We start from the raw sequence: 19,951 nt of genomic DNA, 5'->3' as shown, positions 1-19,951 counted from the left end.
TCTTCCTTAATAGAAACTTTACCAAGAAAAATGGTCGGCACACAACATCTGTAAGCGTCATAAAATAGATTTATTTTTGATTTTATTTCGACTGACTTCTGCCCAAAAGAACTGGCGAGAAGTCAGTCGAGACATTTCGTGGTTTTTTTTCATTTGTCAGAGTTTACGGTAATCCAATGTGACACCAAGCATAAACATGCCGTATAATATGGAGATGAAGTTGGCTTCTGATTTGGCAGATGGCTACAGGACGGTTCCTCCTTTCTTTTTATTATTTTTATTAATCTAAACATGTTACAATCACAACAGAATATGTTCCACAAAGTAACTGTTCAAATGTAACATGTATAAAAGAATAAATTAATCTAATCTAAAAAGTTGCAGGGCATATTGCACGCAACATAATATTCAGAGAACAATAAACAATGTCTTTAGATGCTATTTGTCCACTGGTATTCTCTAACAAGCAGCTGGAGTCATACTGAGTGTAATCACACACAGTTGGACTCAGCTGGCAGGTAGTTGAACCGGATTTTATTCTTTTGAAAACAAATGCATGCTACACTTTCAGTGGGTTTCACAGAAGTACTCAATGAAATACTCTGAAGTTGTGATTGCAGTTTGGTATCAGATCCAACATGATTTTTTTTAAAGAGTCCTAATGTAATATTCTCAAACAACAGACGTGTTCAAGGAGTTATAGCTGGTTGGTCGCTCTTGGAGCGCCAAAAGCTCTTGGAAAAAAACACCTTCCGGTTTAAATATGGCGCCTCCCTTTCACTTTCTAGTTCCTCGAGGAAATGATTTGCTCTTTAGCTGGCAAATGGCCTCACAGACTTGGCTCTTTACAAATACCACGCTGAGTGTTTAAGAGTTCTTTTCTCTGCTGGAAAAGTCAGCGACTGCCGCGACTTTTCCTGCCCAAAAGAACTGGCGAGAAGTCAGTCGAGACATTTCGTGAGATTTGCAAGTTCTGTCGTCCAGATCAACCGGTTCCTGTCGGTGCCACACAAAGAGGAATCTGCTCTCGTTTTTTTTACTGCTCAGGACAAACGCACGAAGGCTTCGCCCCCGGCGTGAGCTGGTACAGCTGCACCGCCTTTTATATTTTCCTAGAACTATTCTAGGAACTAGAGAATAGGAGTATGACTTCAGATAGGGATCATAAAAACAGCTAATGTATGGCAGATTTCTGATGCATGTGAACACTCCCACATGTTCCCCTGGCTTTATATAAGGAGTGCAGTCTGCATAAAGCAATCTGTCTAAGAAATGCAAGCTGTAAGAGTTCATGAAGCTATAAAAAGAGAAAGAGACACCTACTTTCCAACCTCGTCGATGACAGGAGCTGGACACAGTAAGAATGTGTTTTCTACACCAGCAGGCTTTTCATCTAAAGGGCAGAAGCACAAAAAGAAATTAGTCTCCTGCAAAGGTATTCACACGCATTGAACGTATTCACATTACAACCACAAATGGGTCGTAAAGGAGCATGAAGCTGCCACCACCATGTTTTACAGTAGGAGTTAGGAGGTGTTGAAGGTGATGTGCAGTGTGCCTCTGCAGCCCCTCCTGAGTTACTGGTCACAGCTGTTGCTATGTCTTGATAGGTTTTCTCTTGCAGTATACTCTGTTTACTAAGTAGGTGACTTCTGAAGGCAACTGCTTGCACTTTATTTAGGGCTATGAGAGTAAAAGGGGCTGAATACAAATACAGTACATGTCGGTCTAACACATAAAATCCACTCAATTCTGTGGTTATAATGTAACCAAAAGTTAAATATCTCCATCGCTGTGCCTTACGTTTTTGAAAGACGAGAATGTTGTCTTGTAAATGTAGATCAATGTAACCGTTTTATTTTCAGTACTGTCCCTTTTGCTACTCAGTGATATAAAAATTGACAGATATATTGTAGAAAACCAGATGAACTTTGTTACTGACCGTTCTGTTTATTAAAAAAAAAAAAAACCCCAACAAGCCCAGTCTACTCACTGACTGTGATGGTATCGTTGATTTTGAAGCTGCAGAGCACCTGGTCGATGTTTCTTGCGTGGAGGAATCCGTTTCCTCTCACCACGACTTGAAATGTCTCTGGTTGCACAAACAACACGTTTGTCATTTTTATATATGAAAGATTTCACAAAATATGACTCACTAAGGTAGACACAAATAAACAAAACACAGGCAACCAGCTCCAGTAACATGGCAAGCATTGTTCAAGGAGAGCCCTTGTGATCCTCTATGGTCAAAAAGGCAAAAGCAAACGCGTTGCTGACAACCAGGACAAGACGGCGGGTACTGATGAGCTCTGATCGTGGCTGAAATCCTGAGCTACGAAGCCCAATTTACCACCCTGATGAACTCGTCTTGAAGACCAAAGCTTTAATGTTTGAGAGGGGTTTAAAAAGGCGAGTAAAACTCCTGTATCTACAACCTTAAAGGCGTAAAAAAAAAACATTATTTATTTAAACAGCAGCTTATGGATGGCTAAGTATGGATAGAAAATAGCAAAGAATCTTAATGAACCACACACACGCTTTTTATCCAGTAGTAAAGGAGCTAGAGGCTAATGTGGCTGATAGTAAAACGACTAAACGTTAACAAACGGTGTACTCAGCCAATTGTAGCAACTAATCTGAACCATCTGCAGCCTTCCCTGCTGTCAGTAGTAGACCACCAGAATGATGCTGTTACCCTGAACAGCGCTGCTGTGGAACACATTAGCATGGAACAAATCCTTGTTTTGCGCTGTAAAAAGCATTGTTTACATTTTAAGAACAGCATTTTCTGAAGTGGACTGCTGTTTGCATTGTAAGAACTGCTGTAGTAAAAAAAACAAACCCTGATAAAGGGCCGATTGCCTGAGAATCCATGGTGCCAAAACCAGAGTGCTAATCCAAAATTAATTGCCATATACAGTACAGACCAAAAGTTTGGACACACCTTCTCATTGAACTCAATGAGAAGGTGTGTCCAAACTTTTGGTCTGTACTGTAGTTCTTGACTGTTTGCTAAAATATCTCTGCAGAGGGAGAAATCATACACCAGAGTACATGCAAAGTGCAAAATTAGTGGCACAACCATTTGTCCTCCCCTTTCCCAAATGGAGAATCGGTTTACAATCTAGTGGCAAATGACAAACAGTTGAATGTTTCAATAGAAAGTCACATCATATTGACTTTCTATCATCAGAGAGAGTGGGCTGAAAATCTGTTGAATGGAAGACGGTGGCCGTCTGCAACGCAATTTGACTGGAGATGAGCTGTGTGAATACAACAAAACAACATTCCTCAAAACCACTTTAGCTTTTCCAGATAACAGTACTGAAAATATCGTCACACTTTTACTGGTTGTAGTTCTTTCATCTTTGTCAGAGAAAACCCTTCGTAAAAAGATGCGATATAACAAGCTGCACCGAGTGTCATGTTGGAAATTTTACCATCGTGACTACCCTAATATGTAGACATACTCAGGGTTTCCCCTGGTGTATTATAAGCCTGGCGGGCCACCAGGCTTTACTCTTGCCCCCACAAGGCTAAGCATTGCTTGTTGATTTAAGTCTGTTTAAAAATTTTGCATTTTTAAAGATTTTATAGTTGGTGTTAAGGTATTAATCTTCCAATAACACATAATTATCAAGTGATATTTTCAAATTTCCTGTCAACTTTAAACATTTTTCAACTCAAAAACACGACAGGCCGCTGGATGAATAACTGTTCAGCACCCAACCTCCAGGCGTAGCAAGTTTTCTGGGGAAATTTTGCATATTATATTTTTATGACCATATTGGAGGAGGAATGACAAAAATAGTAACAGAATGAATGAGGCAAGGAAAATAGGCATGTTTTCTTAGAGAAGAAGGGCAAATCACACGTCATCCAGTATTACAATGTCAAAGGAAGCTACCATTATGGGACGGGAATGGAAATAAATTCCCCTTGGCTAATTATTAAATGGTTTGGTAATTCCCTGTTTCATGGAATACAAAATGGAAGCAAATGCAAAAAACAGACATCTCCTCTGCTTTTACCCTTACACATATCATTAACCCCGGTTTTCAGCTGTTCATTCAAGCTATTTATTATCCGACTTATTTTTCAATAATGGTTATACGCTCTCTCCGTTGGTATTACGCTAAAGGATGTCTACTGTACATTTCATCTCCAGTTAATCTCCTGTAACTGCAGCGCTGTTCTCACGGTCATTTCATTTAATGTGACCCAGTGATGTTACTCCCGCTGCAGTGGCCCATCACAGCAGATTTCCGGTAAGTGACCCGTCAGGCTGCATGTGGTCATTTTTCAGTCTGGGATAGTCATAAAAGAAGGAAGCCAAACCAAAATGCTTCCTATTGAAATGAACGTAGTTCATGGGTGAATTCAATGATGGCATTTGTCTCAAAGACTCAAGAGAGACCCATTTATTGTGTGTATGCCTTTCTGAGAGTGTGTTTTTCCAATTACCCACCTCCTGCGCACACACTCGACGGTTCTGCTGCCAATATTTCAATACAGGATTTCTTGATAATCTGAAAAAGTAAAGGCAGCAGTGATTTAGGAACACACAAAATAATTGCAACGTGCTCGCAAAATTTAATGGCTTTTATAGAGTTCTTGAAAATTGCTTTGGCACTACAGTAAAATTTGTCATGTCTCGAGTCTCCAAAGCCCTGGGTGGGGGGTGGCGGTCAAAGCCAAATCACCTCCTTAAGATGTTGCCAACCTACATCAGGCTCCAGTGTTTCCTGAGGGAGCCCAAAAGACTCACCTCCCCCAGAAACTGTTCCTCTGCTCCTTAGGGTGACCCAGACGGCATCTCCTCCACTAGTGAGTGTTCTTGTATGTCTATAGGGGCACCAGGAGGGTTTGCCTTCATCTTTAACTGTTCTTGTACCCCTAGAGGGTTCGCCACCACCAGAGACTGTTCCTCTGTTCCTTAGGGTGACCAAGGAGGTTTCAACTTCTCCACTGACTGTTTTTTTTTACCCCCACCCCCTAACTGTCTGAATTCTCAGTTTCACAGTTGGACGTACAGTAGACTTTTACAGTGGAAAGGAGTCAGGTTACCGAGTCGATGACACCCCGAAGGGCAAGGAACCCTCCTAGCACAGGAAACACATGCTCTATGGTGTCCGCAATGGTGGCCAGCTAGAGTTGGTGAGAGAGAGAAAGACAAAAAAAGAGCATGCAAAGAGGAAAGCATGAACAAATTAAGAAAATTACGTTTTAAGGAAAAAAAAGCTTCAAAAATAGACACTCACTCAGAAAATCAATATTTATAACAAACCTACACTGAACATCGATGCAGTATGTACAAATCTCACAGATTTACTTCTGTTTATCAGTACAAGGAGCTATAGCAACAATTGTACCTATATCTTCAAAACCATAAATTACTGTATCAAAACTGAATTTATGGTCTTAAGTCCATCACTGTCTGGATCTCTTTCAACTATTGAAATAAATTTGCGCCTATTGTTGGAACTTGTGCTTTTATTTGCAAACAATACTGTATTATGTAATAATGGTTGGCGGTTATAAATTCTTTTCTTATTTAGAGGCACAAAAAAAATCGAACTTGTACTAAACTTAGAACATCTGAGAAGATTTGGGAAATTTTCCCTTTCTTTTCATTTTTATTTAAGCAACTGCTGCAAATCTAGGGTCACTAAATCATCGTAGCTACCGTTCTCAGTGGAAAGTCGTATTAGTTGAAACTACTTCTTAGCGCAGTGCTGGCTGAGAAGTAGGAGGCAATAAAAGCACCCCACATGCCATAAAAGACTTTTTCAAGCATCGAAAGACATCGTTAAGAAAAACTCAGGAAAACAGACAACTTTCAAGCCCCAAAACACATTTCTCAAGTAATTTATTTTAATCTACCTTCATCTGTATTGAACTTTTTTTTTTTTCCAACTTATGAAGTGCTGAGTCTATAGAGCTGATTGTACAGTTCCTACCACTTCAGTGGCTGGTATGGGTTCGTTTTGGCCAATGATGCATTAAGTCCACCTGGTTGAGACCATGTCTGTGGGAAATGTGCCTGGGTTTGGACTGCTAAGGGAGGCTTGGACCCCTTCACAACTGCTTGCTATTCTAATTTTCTTTTTATGTTAGAGTCACTTTATTGGAGGGCCTTGTCTTACAACTTCCTTACCTGTGTTTCATTAAAGTCTTTGACACCAACACAGTACACGATCGCTCCCAGACGTCTGGCTTCCTCTGCCTATCGGTAGAGTACAGATAAAAAGTCATGTGAGGACAGAACTCCTGAGCTCTTGATTGAAGATAGCTGGATATTAGATGGAGTACGGATGTCTAACCTGCTGTTGTGCATTGAAGAGCTGCTGCTCTTGCAGGTCACCATCTGTCAGAGCGATGATCACACTGGCTGTCCCTGAAAGATACATAAGCAAAAAGCCATAACTTTAAGATTCAAAGTAAACTGCAGAAACGTATGACGACACTGAAGACGTCAGCTACTCACCAAAGTTTTCCTTGAGTATCTGGTCGTTTGCCTTTAAGCAGACAGACATGTTCTTTGTTAGAGGAGAATTTAGCAGGCAGTCCTAAAAAGCTTTTAATTTGTCCTGAATTAGTTATTGTGTGTTTTAATGTGTGTGTTACAGTGCCTGCGTACACTCTGCAGCCCCAGGTCCATCAGAGTATCCCCACCAGGTTTCTCTTTCTTCAGAGCATTCAGGCCCTTTTGGATATTTACTCTGTAGAGCAGAAAAACAGCTGGGGTCAAATAGTGAAGATTATAATATACTTTTTCTGTGAAATAGTTAAATATTCTGCCTTTTTTTGCCTGCAATTTCTTGCTTTAGCAACTAGGCATCATTTAAATTTCATTTTGGAAATGATGATGAAATGAGGTTTTTAGTCTAGATTTAGAGGAAGTCAGTATTTCAGCTGTTTTACAGTTTTCTGGAAGTTTGTTCCAAATTTGTGGTGCATAGATGCTGAAAGCTGCTTCTTCTTGTTTGGTTCTGGTTCTGGGGATGCAGAGCAGAACCAGAACCAGAAGACCTGAGAGGTCTGGAAGGTTGATACAACAGCAGATTTTTAATGTATTGTGGTGCTAAGCCGTTCAGTGATTTGTAAACTAACAGTATTTTAAAGTCTATTCTTTGAGCTACAGGGAGCCAGTGTAGGGACTTTAAAACTGGTGTTATGTGCTCTAACTTCCTGGTTTTAGTGAGAACGCCAGCAGCAGCATTCTGGATCAGCTGCAGCTGTTTGATTGATTTGTTGGACAGACCTGTGAAGACGCTGTTGCAATAATCAATACGACTGAAGATGAACGCATGGATGAGTTTCTCTAGATCTGGCTGAGACATTAGTCCTTTAATCCTGGAAATGTTCTTCAGGTGATAGAAGGCCGACTTTGTAACTGTCTTTATGTGGCTCTGGAGGTTCAGGTCAGAGTCCATCACTACTCCCAGGTTTCGGGCTGATCGCTGGTTTTTAGTTGTAATAACTGAAGCTGTGCATTGGCTCTAGATCTATAACTCTAGATCGTTCCTCTTTAGGTCCAAAAATAAGAACTTCAGTTTTGTTTCTGTTCAACTGGAGAAAGTTTTGGCACATCCACACATTTATCTGTTCTAAGCATCTGTTCAGTGATTGGATGGGCTCTGAGTCACCTGGTGACATTGTAATAAAGAGCTGTGTGTCATCTGCATAGTTATGGTAGCTAATATTATTTCCTGTTATAACCTGAGCTAGTGGGAGCATATAAATATTGAATAAAAGGGGCCCTAGGATTGAACCTTGGGGTAACCCACATGTGACCTTTGACCTCTTTGATGAGAAGTTTCCAATTGAAACAAAGAAATCCCTGTTCTTTATGTAGGATTCAAACCAGTTAAGCACTGGACCGGAGAGTCCGACCCAACTCTCCAGTCGATTCAGTAATATGTCATGGTCAACAGTGTCAAAAGCTGCACTGAGGTCCAACAGAACCAGCACTGTGGTTCTCCCACAGTCCGTATTTATATGGATGTCATTGAACACTTTTACGAGGGCGGTCTCTGTGCTGTGGTAACCATGGAAACCAGACTGGAAGGAGTCAAAGCGGTTGGTTATCGTTAGGAAGCTAGTTAATTATTTACACACAGCTTTTTCAATAACTTTGCTGATGAATGGGAGGTTGGAGATCGGCCTGTAATTCTGCATTAGTGATTTGTCCAGATTGTTCTTTTTTTTTTATCAGTGGTTTGATTACTGCTGTTTTCAAAGCCTGGGGGCGGGGGGACTTCTTAAAGAAGTCCCCCCGCCCCCAGGCTTTTAATGCCAGGCATTTAATCAACTACATTCATTAAATGACTTCTTAAAAAAGCATAGTTAGCATATATAATCTGTATGTCAAATCAATTGCAAGCAGTTAGTAAAATGTGGTACAGAATTGGAAAATTAAGTCTTTGTAAAAATTTAACAGCAATATTTTCTCACATTTTTGAGGTAGTTTACACCGTCACTTGTTTGCAACATATATGGTTACAACTTTGTCTAACAATTTAGACATTCAACTAAATGTCTAAATTCTTAGTATTCTGGTTGCTTTAACATTCTTAGCTAAGTGTTAAAGCAACCACCTAGCAAGATAGCTAGCAAGATAGACAAAAATAAATCCATTTAAATTTCGAGTGTGTATGTTTACACACTGTGCCACATGTTATAGCATGTAACAGCTTTAGTGCTTTAACCTTCACTAGCAGCAAACTTTGCAGAAAAATACGTTTTCCAAAAAAAAAAAAATCAAATAGACCTTTAAAGGCTCACATAAAAACGGACCAGATGTGATTTTGGAGCTGATGGTGGAGTTTTACCGTAGAGGAAATACAGCATGATTTTTGACTGGCAAGTTTAACCACTGGCTTGCTGTAATATTACTTCAGCCTCTTTGTGCATTTCGATGTTTTAACAGCCTGGACGAGTTCACCGCAAACACTGCACGGGTCGAGGGATCGGCACAAACTGTCCACACAAACTGGGGACAATGAAGGAACTTGGGAGTGAAATCTGTCATCAATCTTTCATCTGCTTTTGGTGACCTACAGCTTTAAGGAGGGGATTTTCTGATGAGTTCGAGTTGTAGAGCTGATCTTCAAAATAGAGGAAGTAGAAGGGGAAAAATAAGAACAGTGTAGAAAATATAAATGACCCAGTTCATCCATCTGAGGGAGGGGTAAATTCATGGGTTTTTTTTTAAAAAGGGGGGATTTCTGCTCCTCCTCTAGTATTTTGACATCCCAGAGATCTTTAATTAAAACCTCACACTGTGCCAGTGTGCAAGAAAGGAAACAATGTCCTCAGTGATGGACACGAATAAGAACACAATCAGTTACAGTTAATCCCATTAAATAAATTTCTACTAAAACATTACTAGTGAAGTTAGAGCCAAGTGAAATCACCTGTTTTCTGTTAGCTTCATGATGGTGGACGCTCTGGAGCTGAATGTTATGAAGGACATCCTCAGCATGGGACTGGAACAGGGAAGGGAAGAGGAAAAAAAACAAACAAAAAAAACGTTGAAATATATAAACACACGGAGCATTTAGCTGTGGAACAAACTGTGCCAACAATCCGAGTATGATGTCACCGACAGAAAGATTCATGTGTTTTCTTGCTGCTTTCCTCAAACAGTCCTGTTTTTGCAGAACTTTCTGCATTTATACTGAAATTAAAAGCTCTCTTTACAAATTAGGTGTGGTCTGACATTTGCGGTTGGAATGGGACAAAACATGAAAAATTTTAAGGAGCACAATTGTGCAAGTGACTATGAATATACAGAAATACAATGATAACATAGACAGAGTTGTACCAGAGGGCAGGAACCAAACCCGCAGTGACCTAGTTTTGATTTGAAAACTATGTCACAGAATCTTAACATGTGAATTTGTGTTTATTTGTAGATGAAGTCTGTTTGGGGAAAGTTTTGCAGGTAGGCTCCAAGCCTCCGAGGTGGACGCGGTATTGTTTATGACGGACAGCACGCTAAAGGATAGTTGCTGTTCGTGCTTCTCCGTCGTGTTTATTTAAAGATGAAAACTTTAAGGGAAGAACAGATCTCTGCTCTAAACGGATCCTTCAGCTGAAGAGAAACGAGGAGGCAGTATTTGGCCAAAACAAAGCAAAAAGAAGAAGAAAGACAGCCCAAAATCTGTACGGCTCGTTTTTAATGTGTGAATTTAAATCTATTAAATGATTTATTCAACACAAACAAGTTGAATTCGTTGAACATAATCTTTAGACTGTAAAGAAAATAATTATTGTTTGGTGCTTAATATAGCTAATCCACGACATGTGTAAAGGTATAGCCAACACTTTAATTTGGAATAGTTTTCTGTTGAACATTTGGGAATTCAGCTGAAGAAGCAGGCCAAAGCAGGGCCTTTTTTCCTCCCCCTTTTGACAGACACAGCAATAAAATTTACAATTCCGAGAGAGCAGAAGAGACTTCTTGGCGCCTCTCCCCGTACCTGGCGCGGCCCAGGACGAAGTCGTCCGCCCTTTGACTTAGATAAAAGCCAGACATCGGAGCTGAGATAGGGGGAGTCCCAGGATCTCTGGGTGTTGAGGAAGTTTCTAATTGGTCAAAGAACGGAACGCCTTGACTGCATATATTAAATAGGGAAACACCTCTTTCATTAAAAGTACAAGTCAGCAAGCCAACGGAGAGGTTTTTTCATCTTTTCCTCCACATTTTGGGCGCCTTTGTCTGTCTTATGTGTTTCGTGTTGTCTGTTTTGTGTAGTCTGTATAAAATGTATATCTCTGTTCCTCTGCAGCTTTGTTGTTCATTGCTTTGTATGAGATTAAACTCTGTGATCTGTGACGTCAACACGTTGTGTTGTTTCGTTTTACCAGCACGCGGTCGCTGCACGTCGCTGCACGGAGAGCGTCACTCGCCAAGGACTCGGAAGATCCCGGGCAAGATTAAAGAGGAAAAGAGCCAAACGTTTTGTCCAAAGCTAGCATATAATGATCCTCATTTTTTAATATTTGGGGGCTTCGTCCGGTTCTGGAATCTTGGCGGGTGGCGGTTTCTCCCCGATCGATCCGTCCGGCTGGTGCGGTAAGACGTTTTTTAATTACTCTTTTGTTGTGCGCAGCCACGCGGAGTTTCGGAGCTGCAAGGGTGGATAGTTTTGCTTTTAAAATAGTCTGTTGTTAGTTATAATTGGAATTTAACGATAGCCTGCGGTAGGCTTTCAGTGTGTGGTACACTGTATGGAAATACGCATGTACAGCGGACCGTAGCGGGTTCAGACTGAGGATTTTGCGCTCCCTCAGTTGTAAAAGCTGGGTTTTCTTAAGTTTATGTCTTTTTCCCTGGAGACCCATGGCTGTGCTCCTTAAAGAAAGAAATTTAGGAATTGTGTATTTTGAAATAACCTGGGGTAGGTTTATTCAGTGTGTGGGACACTAGACAGGTCTGAGGTAGGCCGTCAGATAGAATTTGTGGTAAATTCTTATTTTACGCTTGTGGTGAGCTTTGAGGTTGCATTTTTATTTTTAGTTGGCGCCTTTTTTGTATTTTTGTTTTCCTTCTCCTCTTCTCTTTCTATTTGTCTATTGTTCTGTTTAGTGTTATCTGTATTTGTATGTTTGTGGTGTTTTTGAAGCTAGCGGCTCTTTTGTGTGAAGTGTGCGTGCAGAGCTCTGCGTGTGTATATGTGTGTGTGTGTGGCCGTGTGTGTGCGCGTGCACGACTTCGGGCTGGCTGTGTGTTTCAGCAGAGTGTTAAGTTGTTTGGATAGCGCTGTGTGTGTGAATTTGCATTGATTTTGCTGCGTTTTATTGTGAAGTTATTATGGACACTGAGTTGCGACACGTGCTGTACGCTATTTTATGGTCGGGGTTCGTTGAAGAGTCGTAACGGGGAAAGTACAACGATGGCGAAAACGTGGTCGTTTAGTTTAAAACATAAATAAATAAATAAAATAAATAGGAGTTCAGTACATAAAACTGGTACCAGAAAACAAAATTATTGGTTGTGGTTTGATTTTAACATACCTTTGAGATGTCTCTCTTTTTAAACGTGCACGGGGATTTAAAAGGTTACTGACGATTGGGGTTTAAAATTAATTAAATTGACACATGACAACATTGGACAATTTCTGAAGCTTCAGTAAATTTCATATAAATTTTAGTAAAATTGATATAAATTACAGTAAAATTTGATAGAATAATGACCACAGACTGACACTTGGGGACTGATGAAATTTTGACTGACTATAAAACCTGGCCAGATGTGTGTGTTTTGTGTTTTCTGTAATGTGTTGTGTGTTTTTGTTTGTGTTATAATTCATGTTGGTTTGACAGAGTGTGTGATTGGAGATAAAATACCATTTGGTATTTTATGTCATATAACTACTGAATTTTTCTCAGTGCTGTTTGATGGTGCAAAATTTCTAGTTTTTACAAACATCCTCTGTGTTAAATTGAACTAACTTCTTAAAATTAAACAATAACAGCAGTAACTGTGACCTGCAGTGTACAGTTTGGAAGGTGATTAAAGGATAGAATCTTGATAAAATACATTATCTGAACAAATTGAAATTACAATATGGGTTCTACGGTTAAATAAATGAATAAATAAATAACGAAAGAAAGAATAAGCCAAGAAAATTAGGTCACAGAGGATTCTAGAAATGCTGTCTTGGCAAATTAATAGTTAAATACATAAATATGCTGAATGGATAAATAGATAAATACATAACTGATTAGGTACAGCTATGAAATAAATTAAATAAAAATTTATATAGACTTGAGAACTGAATAGTGGATATAATGTTAATTATTCCTTCTAAGGCTGTGAAGGTAGTAGGAAAATGGAATAACATACAATGAGTAAAATAGGATTTTTTTCATGAGTTGAGGATAAGAAAAAAAAAAACGAAGATTTTTAGAGAAACAGGCTCTAACTGTAAGAGGTAATTGTTCAGATAACAACAAACTGCAATATACAACTGACTCTAGATATTTTCACAATCAGTCTTTTTCAAACAGACCAAAACTTTAAGATAGATAAAATATTGTTAAATCTACAGGACTTACGGATAATTAGACAGGATAAATTAGAAGTCACTCTCTTGTTAAATAGAAATTGGTTAAATATAGAAAAGTTTGCTAAAATTTACAAGATTTGTTGTTGAAGGATAACATTAAGTTTGAAATAACTTATTGGTTAATAAATAAAAAAGATTATATGGAACTATTGTAGAGAATCAATATTAAACTGTAATACGAGATGATTCAATACTGCCTATAGACAGACGAGAGGGCTTCGAATAAAATAAAATAAGAAAATTAAGTAAAATAAATACATAGAACAAAACAAGAAGAAGCGACAAGTATGTTTATTTAAGATATGAGAATAATGGAGCTCAGGGAGGAGTTTCAACCCCCATTCACAGAAGTTCAGCACGGGAGAACAAGCTACAGCTGTGCTGTAATTTCTACCCCCACTAGATTCAACTAATTAACATGTGAAACCTTTTTTGCATATCACTAATTTTAAGTACAAAGCGACCTCTGCTCACAGCAGCTCAGCAGAAAAGAACAAACAACTGTAAGGCAAATAATTTTCTCTCCCATCGTTTAAACTACCTCCTGGAAAATGTAAAATATAAGTTTGTAGCATCGAAACACTGAGTCGCCTGTCACACACAGACACTCTTGGTAATGATTTTCTGTTTTCCTTTCATATTACTTTATATATTAAGTAGTGAGTAATTTAGGATTTTACTCTTTACATTTCTTTACATTAGTCTGATTTTTTATTTGGCTATTTGTGTCAGTTCTTTGTTTATTTTGTTAAATATAACGAATTATTTTTTTTGAGTTATCAGTTTCCTCTGGACCCTTCACCAGGGGATAGGGAACTTTGGTCTTTAGTTTAATTTCTTTCATTTGTAGATTTGGTTATATTCTGACAAGTATTTTTCGAAATTTATCATTTTTAGATTTTCTTGACTAAGACTATATTTTTTTTCTCTTTCAACGTCTCTCTGCCTGGTTTATGCATAACCTTCACTGAGTTTTTAATTGGTAAACACGTTTTGTCAAACACTGCTGAAAATTTTTGAGAAGTTTCTACAACGAATTATTTGATAATCATGAGAGTTAAATTGAATACTGAGTTTTGAAACTGTAATGTGAAATGTTTTTTGAACATAATAATCTTGAAGGTTTAAAGCATGCTACAATGAATTGTTCTGTTTGTTTTTGAAAGGTTTACTTTTTAGACGAGGGCAACGTTGCATATCGGTGGGATTTTTCTTAGCTTAAATAATAACCCTGTTTCATCAACATCGTTATTTCACATACTAGAAATAGTGATACATTAGCCAGTAATGTATCAAAGGGGGAGAAGATGCATGGGTTCATCTTTTATAATACTTAAACAAATTTTTGAAGAACATGTCTGATCTGTGCTACACATAAAAGTGAAAGGAAAATATTTTCTGGTAATATATGTGCTTATTTTAGATAGGTTTGAGTTGTTCTCCATTAAAAGATTTTCTGACAATGGGCTAACATATTTTGAGAAAATAGATAAATTTATAGTGATAATGAAGCATATTTTGGTTAATTAACTTGGGAAAATAATTATAGAAATTAAAATATTATTGTGTCAGCCATGTTCAGAGCATTAATTTAATGGAGCATGAATGTTTTAAGAAATGTTTTGAAGAATCTGTCATTGATTAAAGTTATCATTAATCAGGAAACGTACACAGGTGGGATTATAATGGTTTTTTCTAAACTTGATTTTTGTTTTGATTTACATCCATTTAAAACGATTTTGAATAAAACTTTAAATTCGACGACAAGTATAAGCCTGGGTACAATTGGTGTATTTTGAAAATGTCTGGATTTGTTTCATTATAATTTCTCCAAGTCTAACTTTTGAATTTTGTTTAAGGAACGCATGTAAAATGATTTACACAGATAACCAATAAGATCTAGTTTGTTCTATGAAAGTAATTTAAACTGGACTGTTTAATTCACATTGTTATTCATTTTGATGGTAAATGTAAGCTTTACAACTACATTTTTAAGTTTTTGTTATTGTTTTGTTTCGTTTGTTTAATCCTATTTTTACAAGATTGGTTTAAGAAAAGATCTGCATATGTTTAACATTCTGGGAACACGTTACTTTGGAAACATGTCTTTTGAAGCAAATGATTACAGGGTTTTGGTGTTTTCCATCGGTTAGGAGCTATAGTATATTATAATTGAAACGTAAATTGAAGGGATCACATCCACCATTTGATGAACAGAACTGGACAGAGTAGGAGATAAGGTTTCAAGTGATGTGTTGCTCATGGTTTTACACACAGACTGCCCTGGAGCTCGGTGCTCCAGGACTCTGGACTCTGTCATACAAGCTGTGTCATGCGAGGCGGGGGTGGGGCTCCTTGGAGAAGCGGCTTCACACTTATTTCGAAGACAACAGCCACAGAGCCACGAGCGTTGGAGGATTCACTTGAACACAAAGTGAATTGAAGATGTTTGTGTTGAATTACACAAATGAATGATGCCTTTGGATAAATCTGATCTCTGTCTTGTCATTATAGTTTTGCAGCTGGTTTCCTGGTGCCCTGCGGATGTGGTCTCCTTCAAAGTCTGCGTTCTTTGATAAAAAGGATTAAAATAATTTCCCTGGATGGAAAATAACAAAACAAATTTATTTTTAGGTGAAACCATCGTTTGATTATGCTGACTGTAATGAAGATGATATTAAAGAATGTGGTAATTGTGTTTCTGATGCTAATGAAATTCATGTTGAACACAAAATGTCTGTGTAATGACCTGTGACAGGTCGTTTCTTGAGGTTTCCAGTCGAAGAAGATCAAGCTGCAAGAGGATCATCATAAACTTTTATTGCGTGTTTTTCGTTCGTTGTGAACTCTGGAAAGGACTGTCGTTTTGTTTTTTGCGCGCATTTTTTGAACATTTCCTGACGAAGACTTCATATTTTTTAAGAGACTGTCGATGGACATTTAAAAAAAAAAAAAAAAAAACAGAAAAAGACGAGCAACAGATTGTAATTTTGTGTCTTTCTCATTTGACAGGTTGTACTTGGGTGGTGAATGTTGTCTTTTAAGTTGCAGAGCATTTCTTACTAATTTTACTATGTATGTCCCTGTTTTATTTTTTCATTTTTCATTGTGCATTTTGGGTTTTGTTTATCCTGTGTTTTTGTTTTATGATTTTATATTTCTGTAAGGATAAGTCGTTTTTACCCTTGGGTTTTGTTTGAAAAGGGGGAACTGTATATAATTAGGCTACGTCAACCTTTTGTTTTCTATTTTTTGTTTTGTTTTATTTTTTTAATACATAGTTTTGGTTCTGCATTAGAAGGCTTAATCAATTTTTATTGAGGTCTTTTTGAAGACCTCAAAAGGGGGAACTGTAAAGAAAATAATTATTGTTTGGTGCTTAATATAGCTAATCCACGACATGTGTAAAGGTATAGCCAACACTTTAATTTGGAATAGTTTTCTGTTGAACATTTGGGAATTCAGCTGAAGAAGCAGGCCAAAGCAGGGCCTTTTTTCCTCCCCCTTTTGACAGACACAGCAATAAAATTTACAATTCCGAGAGAGCAGAAGAGACTTCTTGGCGCCTCTCCCCGTACCTGGCGCGGCCCAGGACGAAGTCGTCCGCCCTTTGACTTAGATAAAAGCCAGACATCGGAGCTGAGATAGGGGGAGTCCCAGGATCTCTGGGTGTTGAGGAAGTTTCTAATTGGTCAAAGAACGGAACGCCTTGACTGCATATATTAAATAGGGAAACACCTCTTTCATTAAAAGTACAAGTCAGCAAGCCAACGGAGAGGTTTTTTCATCTTTTCCTCCACATTTTGGGCGCCTTTGTCTGTCTTATGTGTTTCGTGTTGTCTGTTTTGTGTAGTCTGTATAAAATGTATATCTCTGTTCCTCTGCAGCTTTGTTGTTCATTGCTTTGTATGAGATTAAACTCTGTGATCTGTGACGTCAACACGTTGTGTTGTTTCGTTTTACCAGCACGCGGTCGCTGCACGTCGCTGCACGGAGAGCGTCACTCGCCAAGGACTCGGAAGATCCCGGGCAAGATTAAAGAGGAAAAGAGCCAAACGTTTTGTCCAAAGCTAGCATATAATGATCCTCATTTTTTAATAAGACAAAAGTTAGGATATAAACAAAATACTGCTTATTGTATTTAAGGCCCAAAAGCCTTCCGTGTCTGAAAGCAACCAAACCAACAATAGGCCTGTATTGATTTTTGAATTGATCTGTATTTATTTGCTGGTGTGGGAGGTATAAAGTTTTGTTTACCAAGTTAGTAAGGCGTGTTTTCCTGTAACAATAGATTCTTTAACCAGGAAGTCAGAAGCTGTCAGGATACCAACAGTGAAGTTTTACCACTTATTAAACCCTGTTTAGTGCTTCTCTGCCGGCGTACTTTAACAAGACTTTACGATCGCGGACATGCTTGTGAAGAATCTCTTACCTTTTAAACTTCTCTGCCAAGTTCTTCACAAATTCAAAGATTTCATTCCAGTGGCCAATCACACTGCCAGACCTGCACAACGGGAGAGCACAAATGAATGTGAGAAACATCATAAAGTTTATTCTGTATCTCTACGTAGGCGACAACTTCCATATACTCCACAACGACCTCGTACTATTGTAAGATGTGTTTTACCAAAGCAGCACTGGGAACCACAAAAATAGTTCACTTTAAGCTATTGAACAGACATACTGAGCTCCATATGGCGAAGCGCTTAAACAGGAAAATTACAGCGTGGCTGACCAAGAGCAACTGAGGCTCAAAACATCCGCAGTGTAAAGAACAAGCTGGAAATATGCAAGGTAAAACACAATGGTGAAATATTTTACTTTAAGTCAAACTATTGTTATGGCTTCCTTTACTTTGTACAGGTTGTTGACGATTCCATGTCGGAAAGTTGGAGGTCACAGAGTGACCCTGATGTCAAATCCAATATGGTCGCCGTGCTTGTAAAACATAGCAAAGGTTGCAGAAATATTTGATTGTATCTTGGTAATTCGTTGCCACACATAGTTCAAGACAACCTGTTTGTGAAAATGTACTTTCAGTCTTTGAATGCTGAAAAATGCAAAAAAACAAAAAAACAAACAAATGGAACAACCTTTGACATCGACTTATCACTACAACTAGTTTGCCTCGTCACTTAGCACAACAACTAGCGAAGTTGCTTGTTTTCCGACTTGCGGTTGTTGATGAGAGAGTAGTTCCAGTACAGGAGTAAAGTTCCGACTTGCATTAATACAGCTAACAAATTAATTTGACTTAGTCGTTACATGTTATCAAACATTTAGCAGCTATGACTAACAAAACATAACGCTAACAGCTACAAAAGTAAGCTAGCTGTTACTAGACTTTAAAAGAAACAGTATCGACTGTGAATTTTAGCTGATTAAGTACAAAAGCAAGTCTTGTGTAGCGTCATGATTAGCGTGAACCACGTTAGCTGCCAGCTAAACATGGGGAAAAGAGGCAAGTGGTTAAATCTAGGGTCTAATTTAACGGCTCCCTTTATCACCAAAAAGGCGCCTGAAGGCTGAGTAAATAGGAGTTAGTCTCCCCAGGAAAGCTTCTATAAAACCGGACTGTTACGAAACGTCTCCCTGTGAGGCGGCCTACATTTCCTCTGTCCAGACTAGCTCTGTGAGTTTGCAGCAGTTTTATTAGCTGAGAGCCTTAGAGGAAGGGGCTTCAGCCGTGCTAGCAAACGGACCACCTGTTAGCCAACTAACGAGGCAGAGAGATTAAGAGTTGTGAAACAAACAAAGCGATCAAATTCGAAGAGTGAAACAAACGAAGGCGTTAGGCTGTGTGGAGAGTAGCTTATGTAACCACATTAAGCAAAGCTTAGCTAAGCAGAACTGCTTTGTTAGAAAGTAAAACTGTTCACACACTTTCAGACGACATGCCAGAGTGTGTACTTTTCTCTTGCGAAAGAACACGTGTGAAAAAGAACTATGTTAGTCACGTCAACCTCATTTTGCCTTGTTTTACACCAATAATTTAAAAAATCTGAATGTTTCAGACTAAACGAGGACCATGCTAGGTTGTTTTAGTCATTGAACCTCTTGTAATATCCCTCTAAAGATGTGAGCACATGCAGGGCATTCATATTTGCTTCACATTTGGTTTCTCTTTACGCAGATGACTTGTTACTTTTTATTTCAAATTCCCTTATGGGTTTTTTTTAAGCTGCCTCTGCTTTCATTACTTAACTACTTTGCTTCCTTTTCAAGTTAAACATTAAGTCTGCACAAAAGTGAACAAAAAAGTTCTTAAACTGGAGCTTTGGGACTTCACCTTTGAAAACAGTCACATATGAGTTTACCTTCCCAAGATTCACAGTAGCAAATACGACAAACATTTTCTTAAAATCGATTTTACCTCTTAAATAAACTCAAATTGAGGCTGTGGCAATGGACAACTTTGACGAACTGCATTAAGTCTTGCTAAGAAAGTTCTACAGAAGTTTTTTTCAGGAGCAGCGTTTGTGTCTGTAGGGCTAGGATTGCTGTGTAATGAAGTCACAACCATAAAACCTTAAGTTAACCAGAATGTTCACCTTTATAGAGGAAAATAAGGAGATAAGAGTTTGAAACCAGAAGCAGCAAGCTGGACACCAGGCTGGAATTAAGCATCGTAAATAGAAGATTTCCTGCAAAAACATGTACTCCTTATGTAAGTTTCAATTTAATCACTCATCAGATGGTTAGAAAGGCTATCCAGCACAAAAGAAAAATCTCATGTTTTCTTTCCTGATTGCATGAGCTGCTCACCCACATCAAGGCCTTACGTTCCAATCTGGCTGACTGAGCAAAAACTTTACAAGCTTTGCAAAAATCCTCCCAAAATAATGATACCCCCCCCCCCCCCCCCCCAAAAA

General features: G+C 38.5%; 1 protein-coding gene across 1 annotated transcript in view; it reads right to left on the bottom strand.

Moving 5' to 3' along the window:
• The window catches only part of antxr1c (ANTXR cell adhesion molecule 1c), a 57,153-nt gene that overhangs the window by 22,976 nt on the left and 14,226 nt on the right, over positions 1-19,951 (bottom strand). Inside the window, exons 2-11 of the mRNA XM_032574673.1 lie at positions 17,512-17,583; positions 9,420-9,491; positions 6,641-6,722; positions 6,488-6,518; positions 6,324-6,397; positions 6,158-6,226; positions 5,068-5,148; positions 4,469-4,529; positions 1,994-2,092; positions 1,324-1,393 (exon numbers count right to left, since the gene is read on the bottom strand). Of these exons, the coding sequence (XP_032430564.1) occupies positions 1,324-1,393; positions 1,994-2,092; positions 4,469-4,529; positions 5,068-5,148; positions 6,158-6,226; positions 6,324-6,397; positions 6,488-6,518; positions 6,641-6,722; positions 9,420-9,491; positions 17,512-17,583 (711 nt within the window). The remainder of the gene's footprint in view (positions 1-1,323; positions 1,394-1,993; positions 2,093-4,468; positions 4,530-5,067; positions 5,149-6,157; positions 6,227-6,323; positions 6,398-6,487; positions 6,519-6,640; positions 6,723-9,419; positions 9,492-17,511; positions 17,584-19,951) is intronic.

The sequence above is a fragment of the Xiphophorus hellerii genome, chromosome 10, assembly GCF_003331165.1.
Source record: "Xiphophorus hellerii strain 12219 chromosome 10, Xiphophorus_hellerii-4.1, whole genome shotgun sequence".
In the NCBI taxonomy this organism is placed as follows: domain Eukaryota; kingdom Metazoa; phylum Chordata; class Actinopteri; order Cyprinodontiformes; family Poeciliidae; genus Xiphophorus; species Xiphophorus hellerii.
The sequence above is the reverse complement of the archived record's forward strand: the minus strand, read 5'-3'. Positions and strand labels throughout refer to the sequence as shown.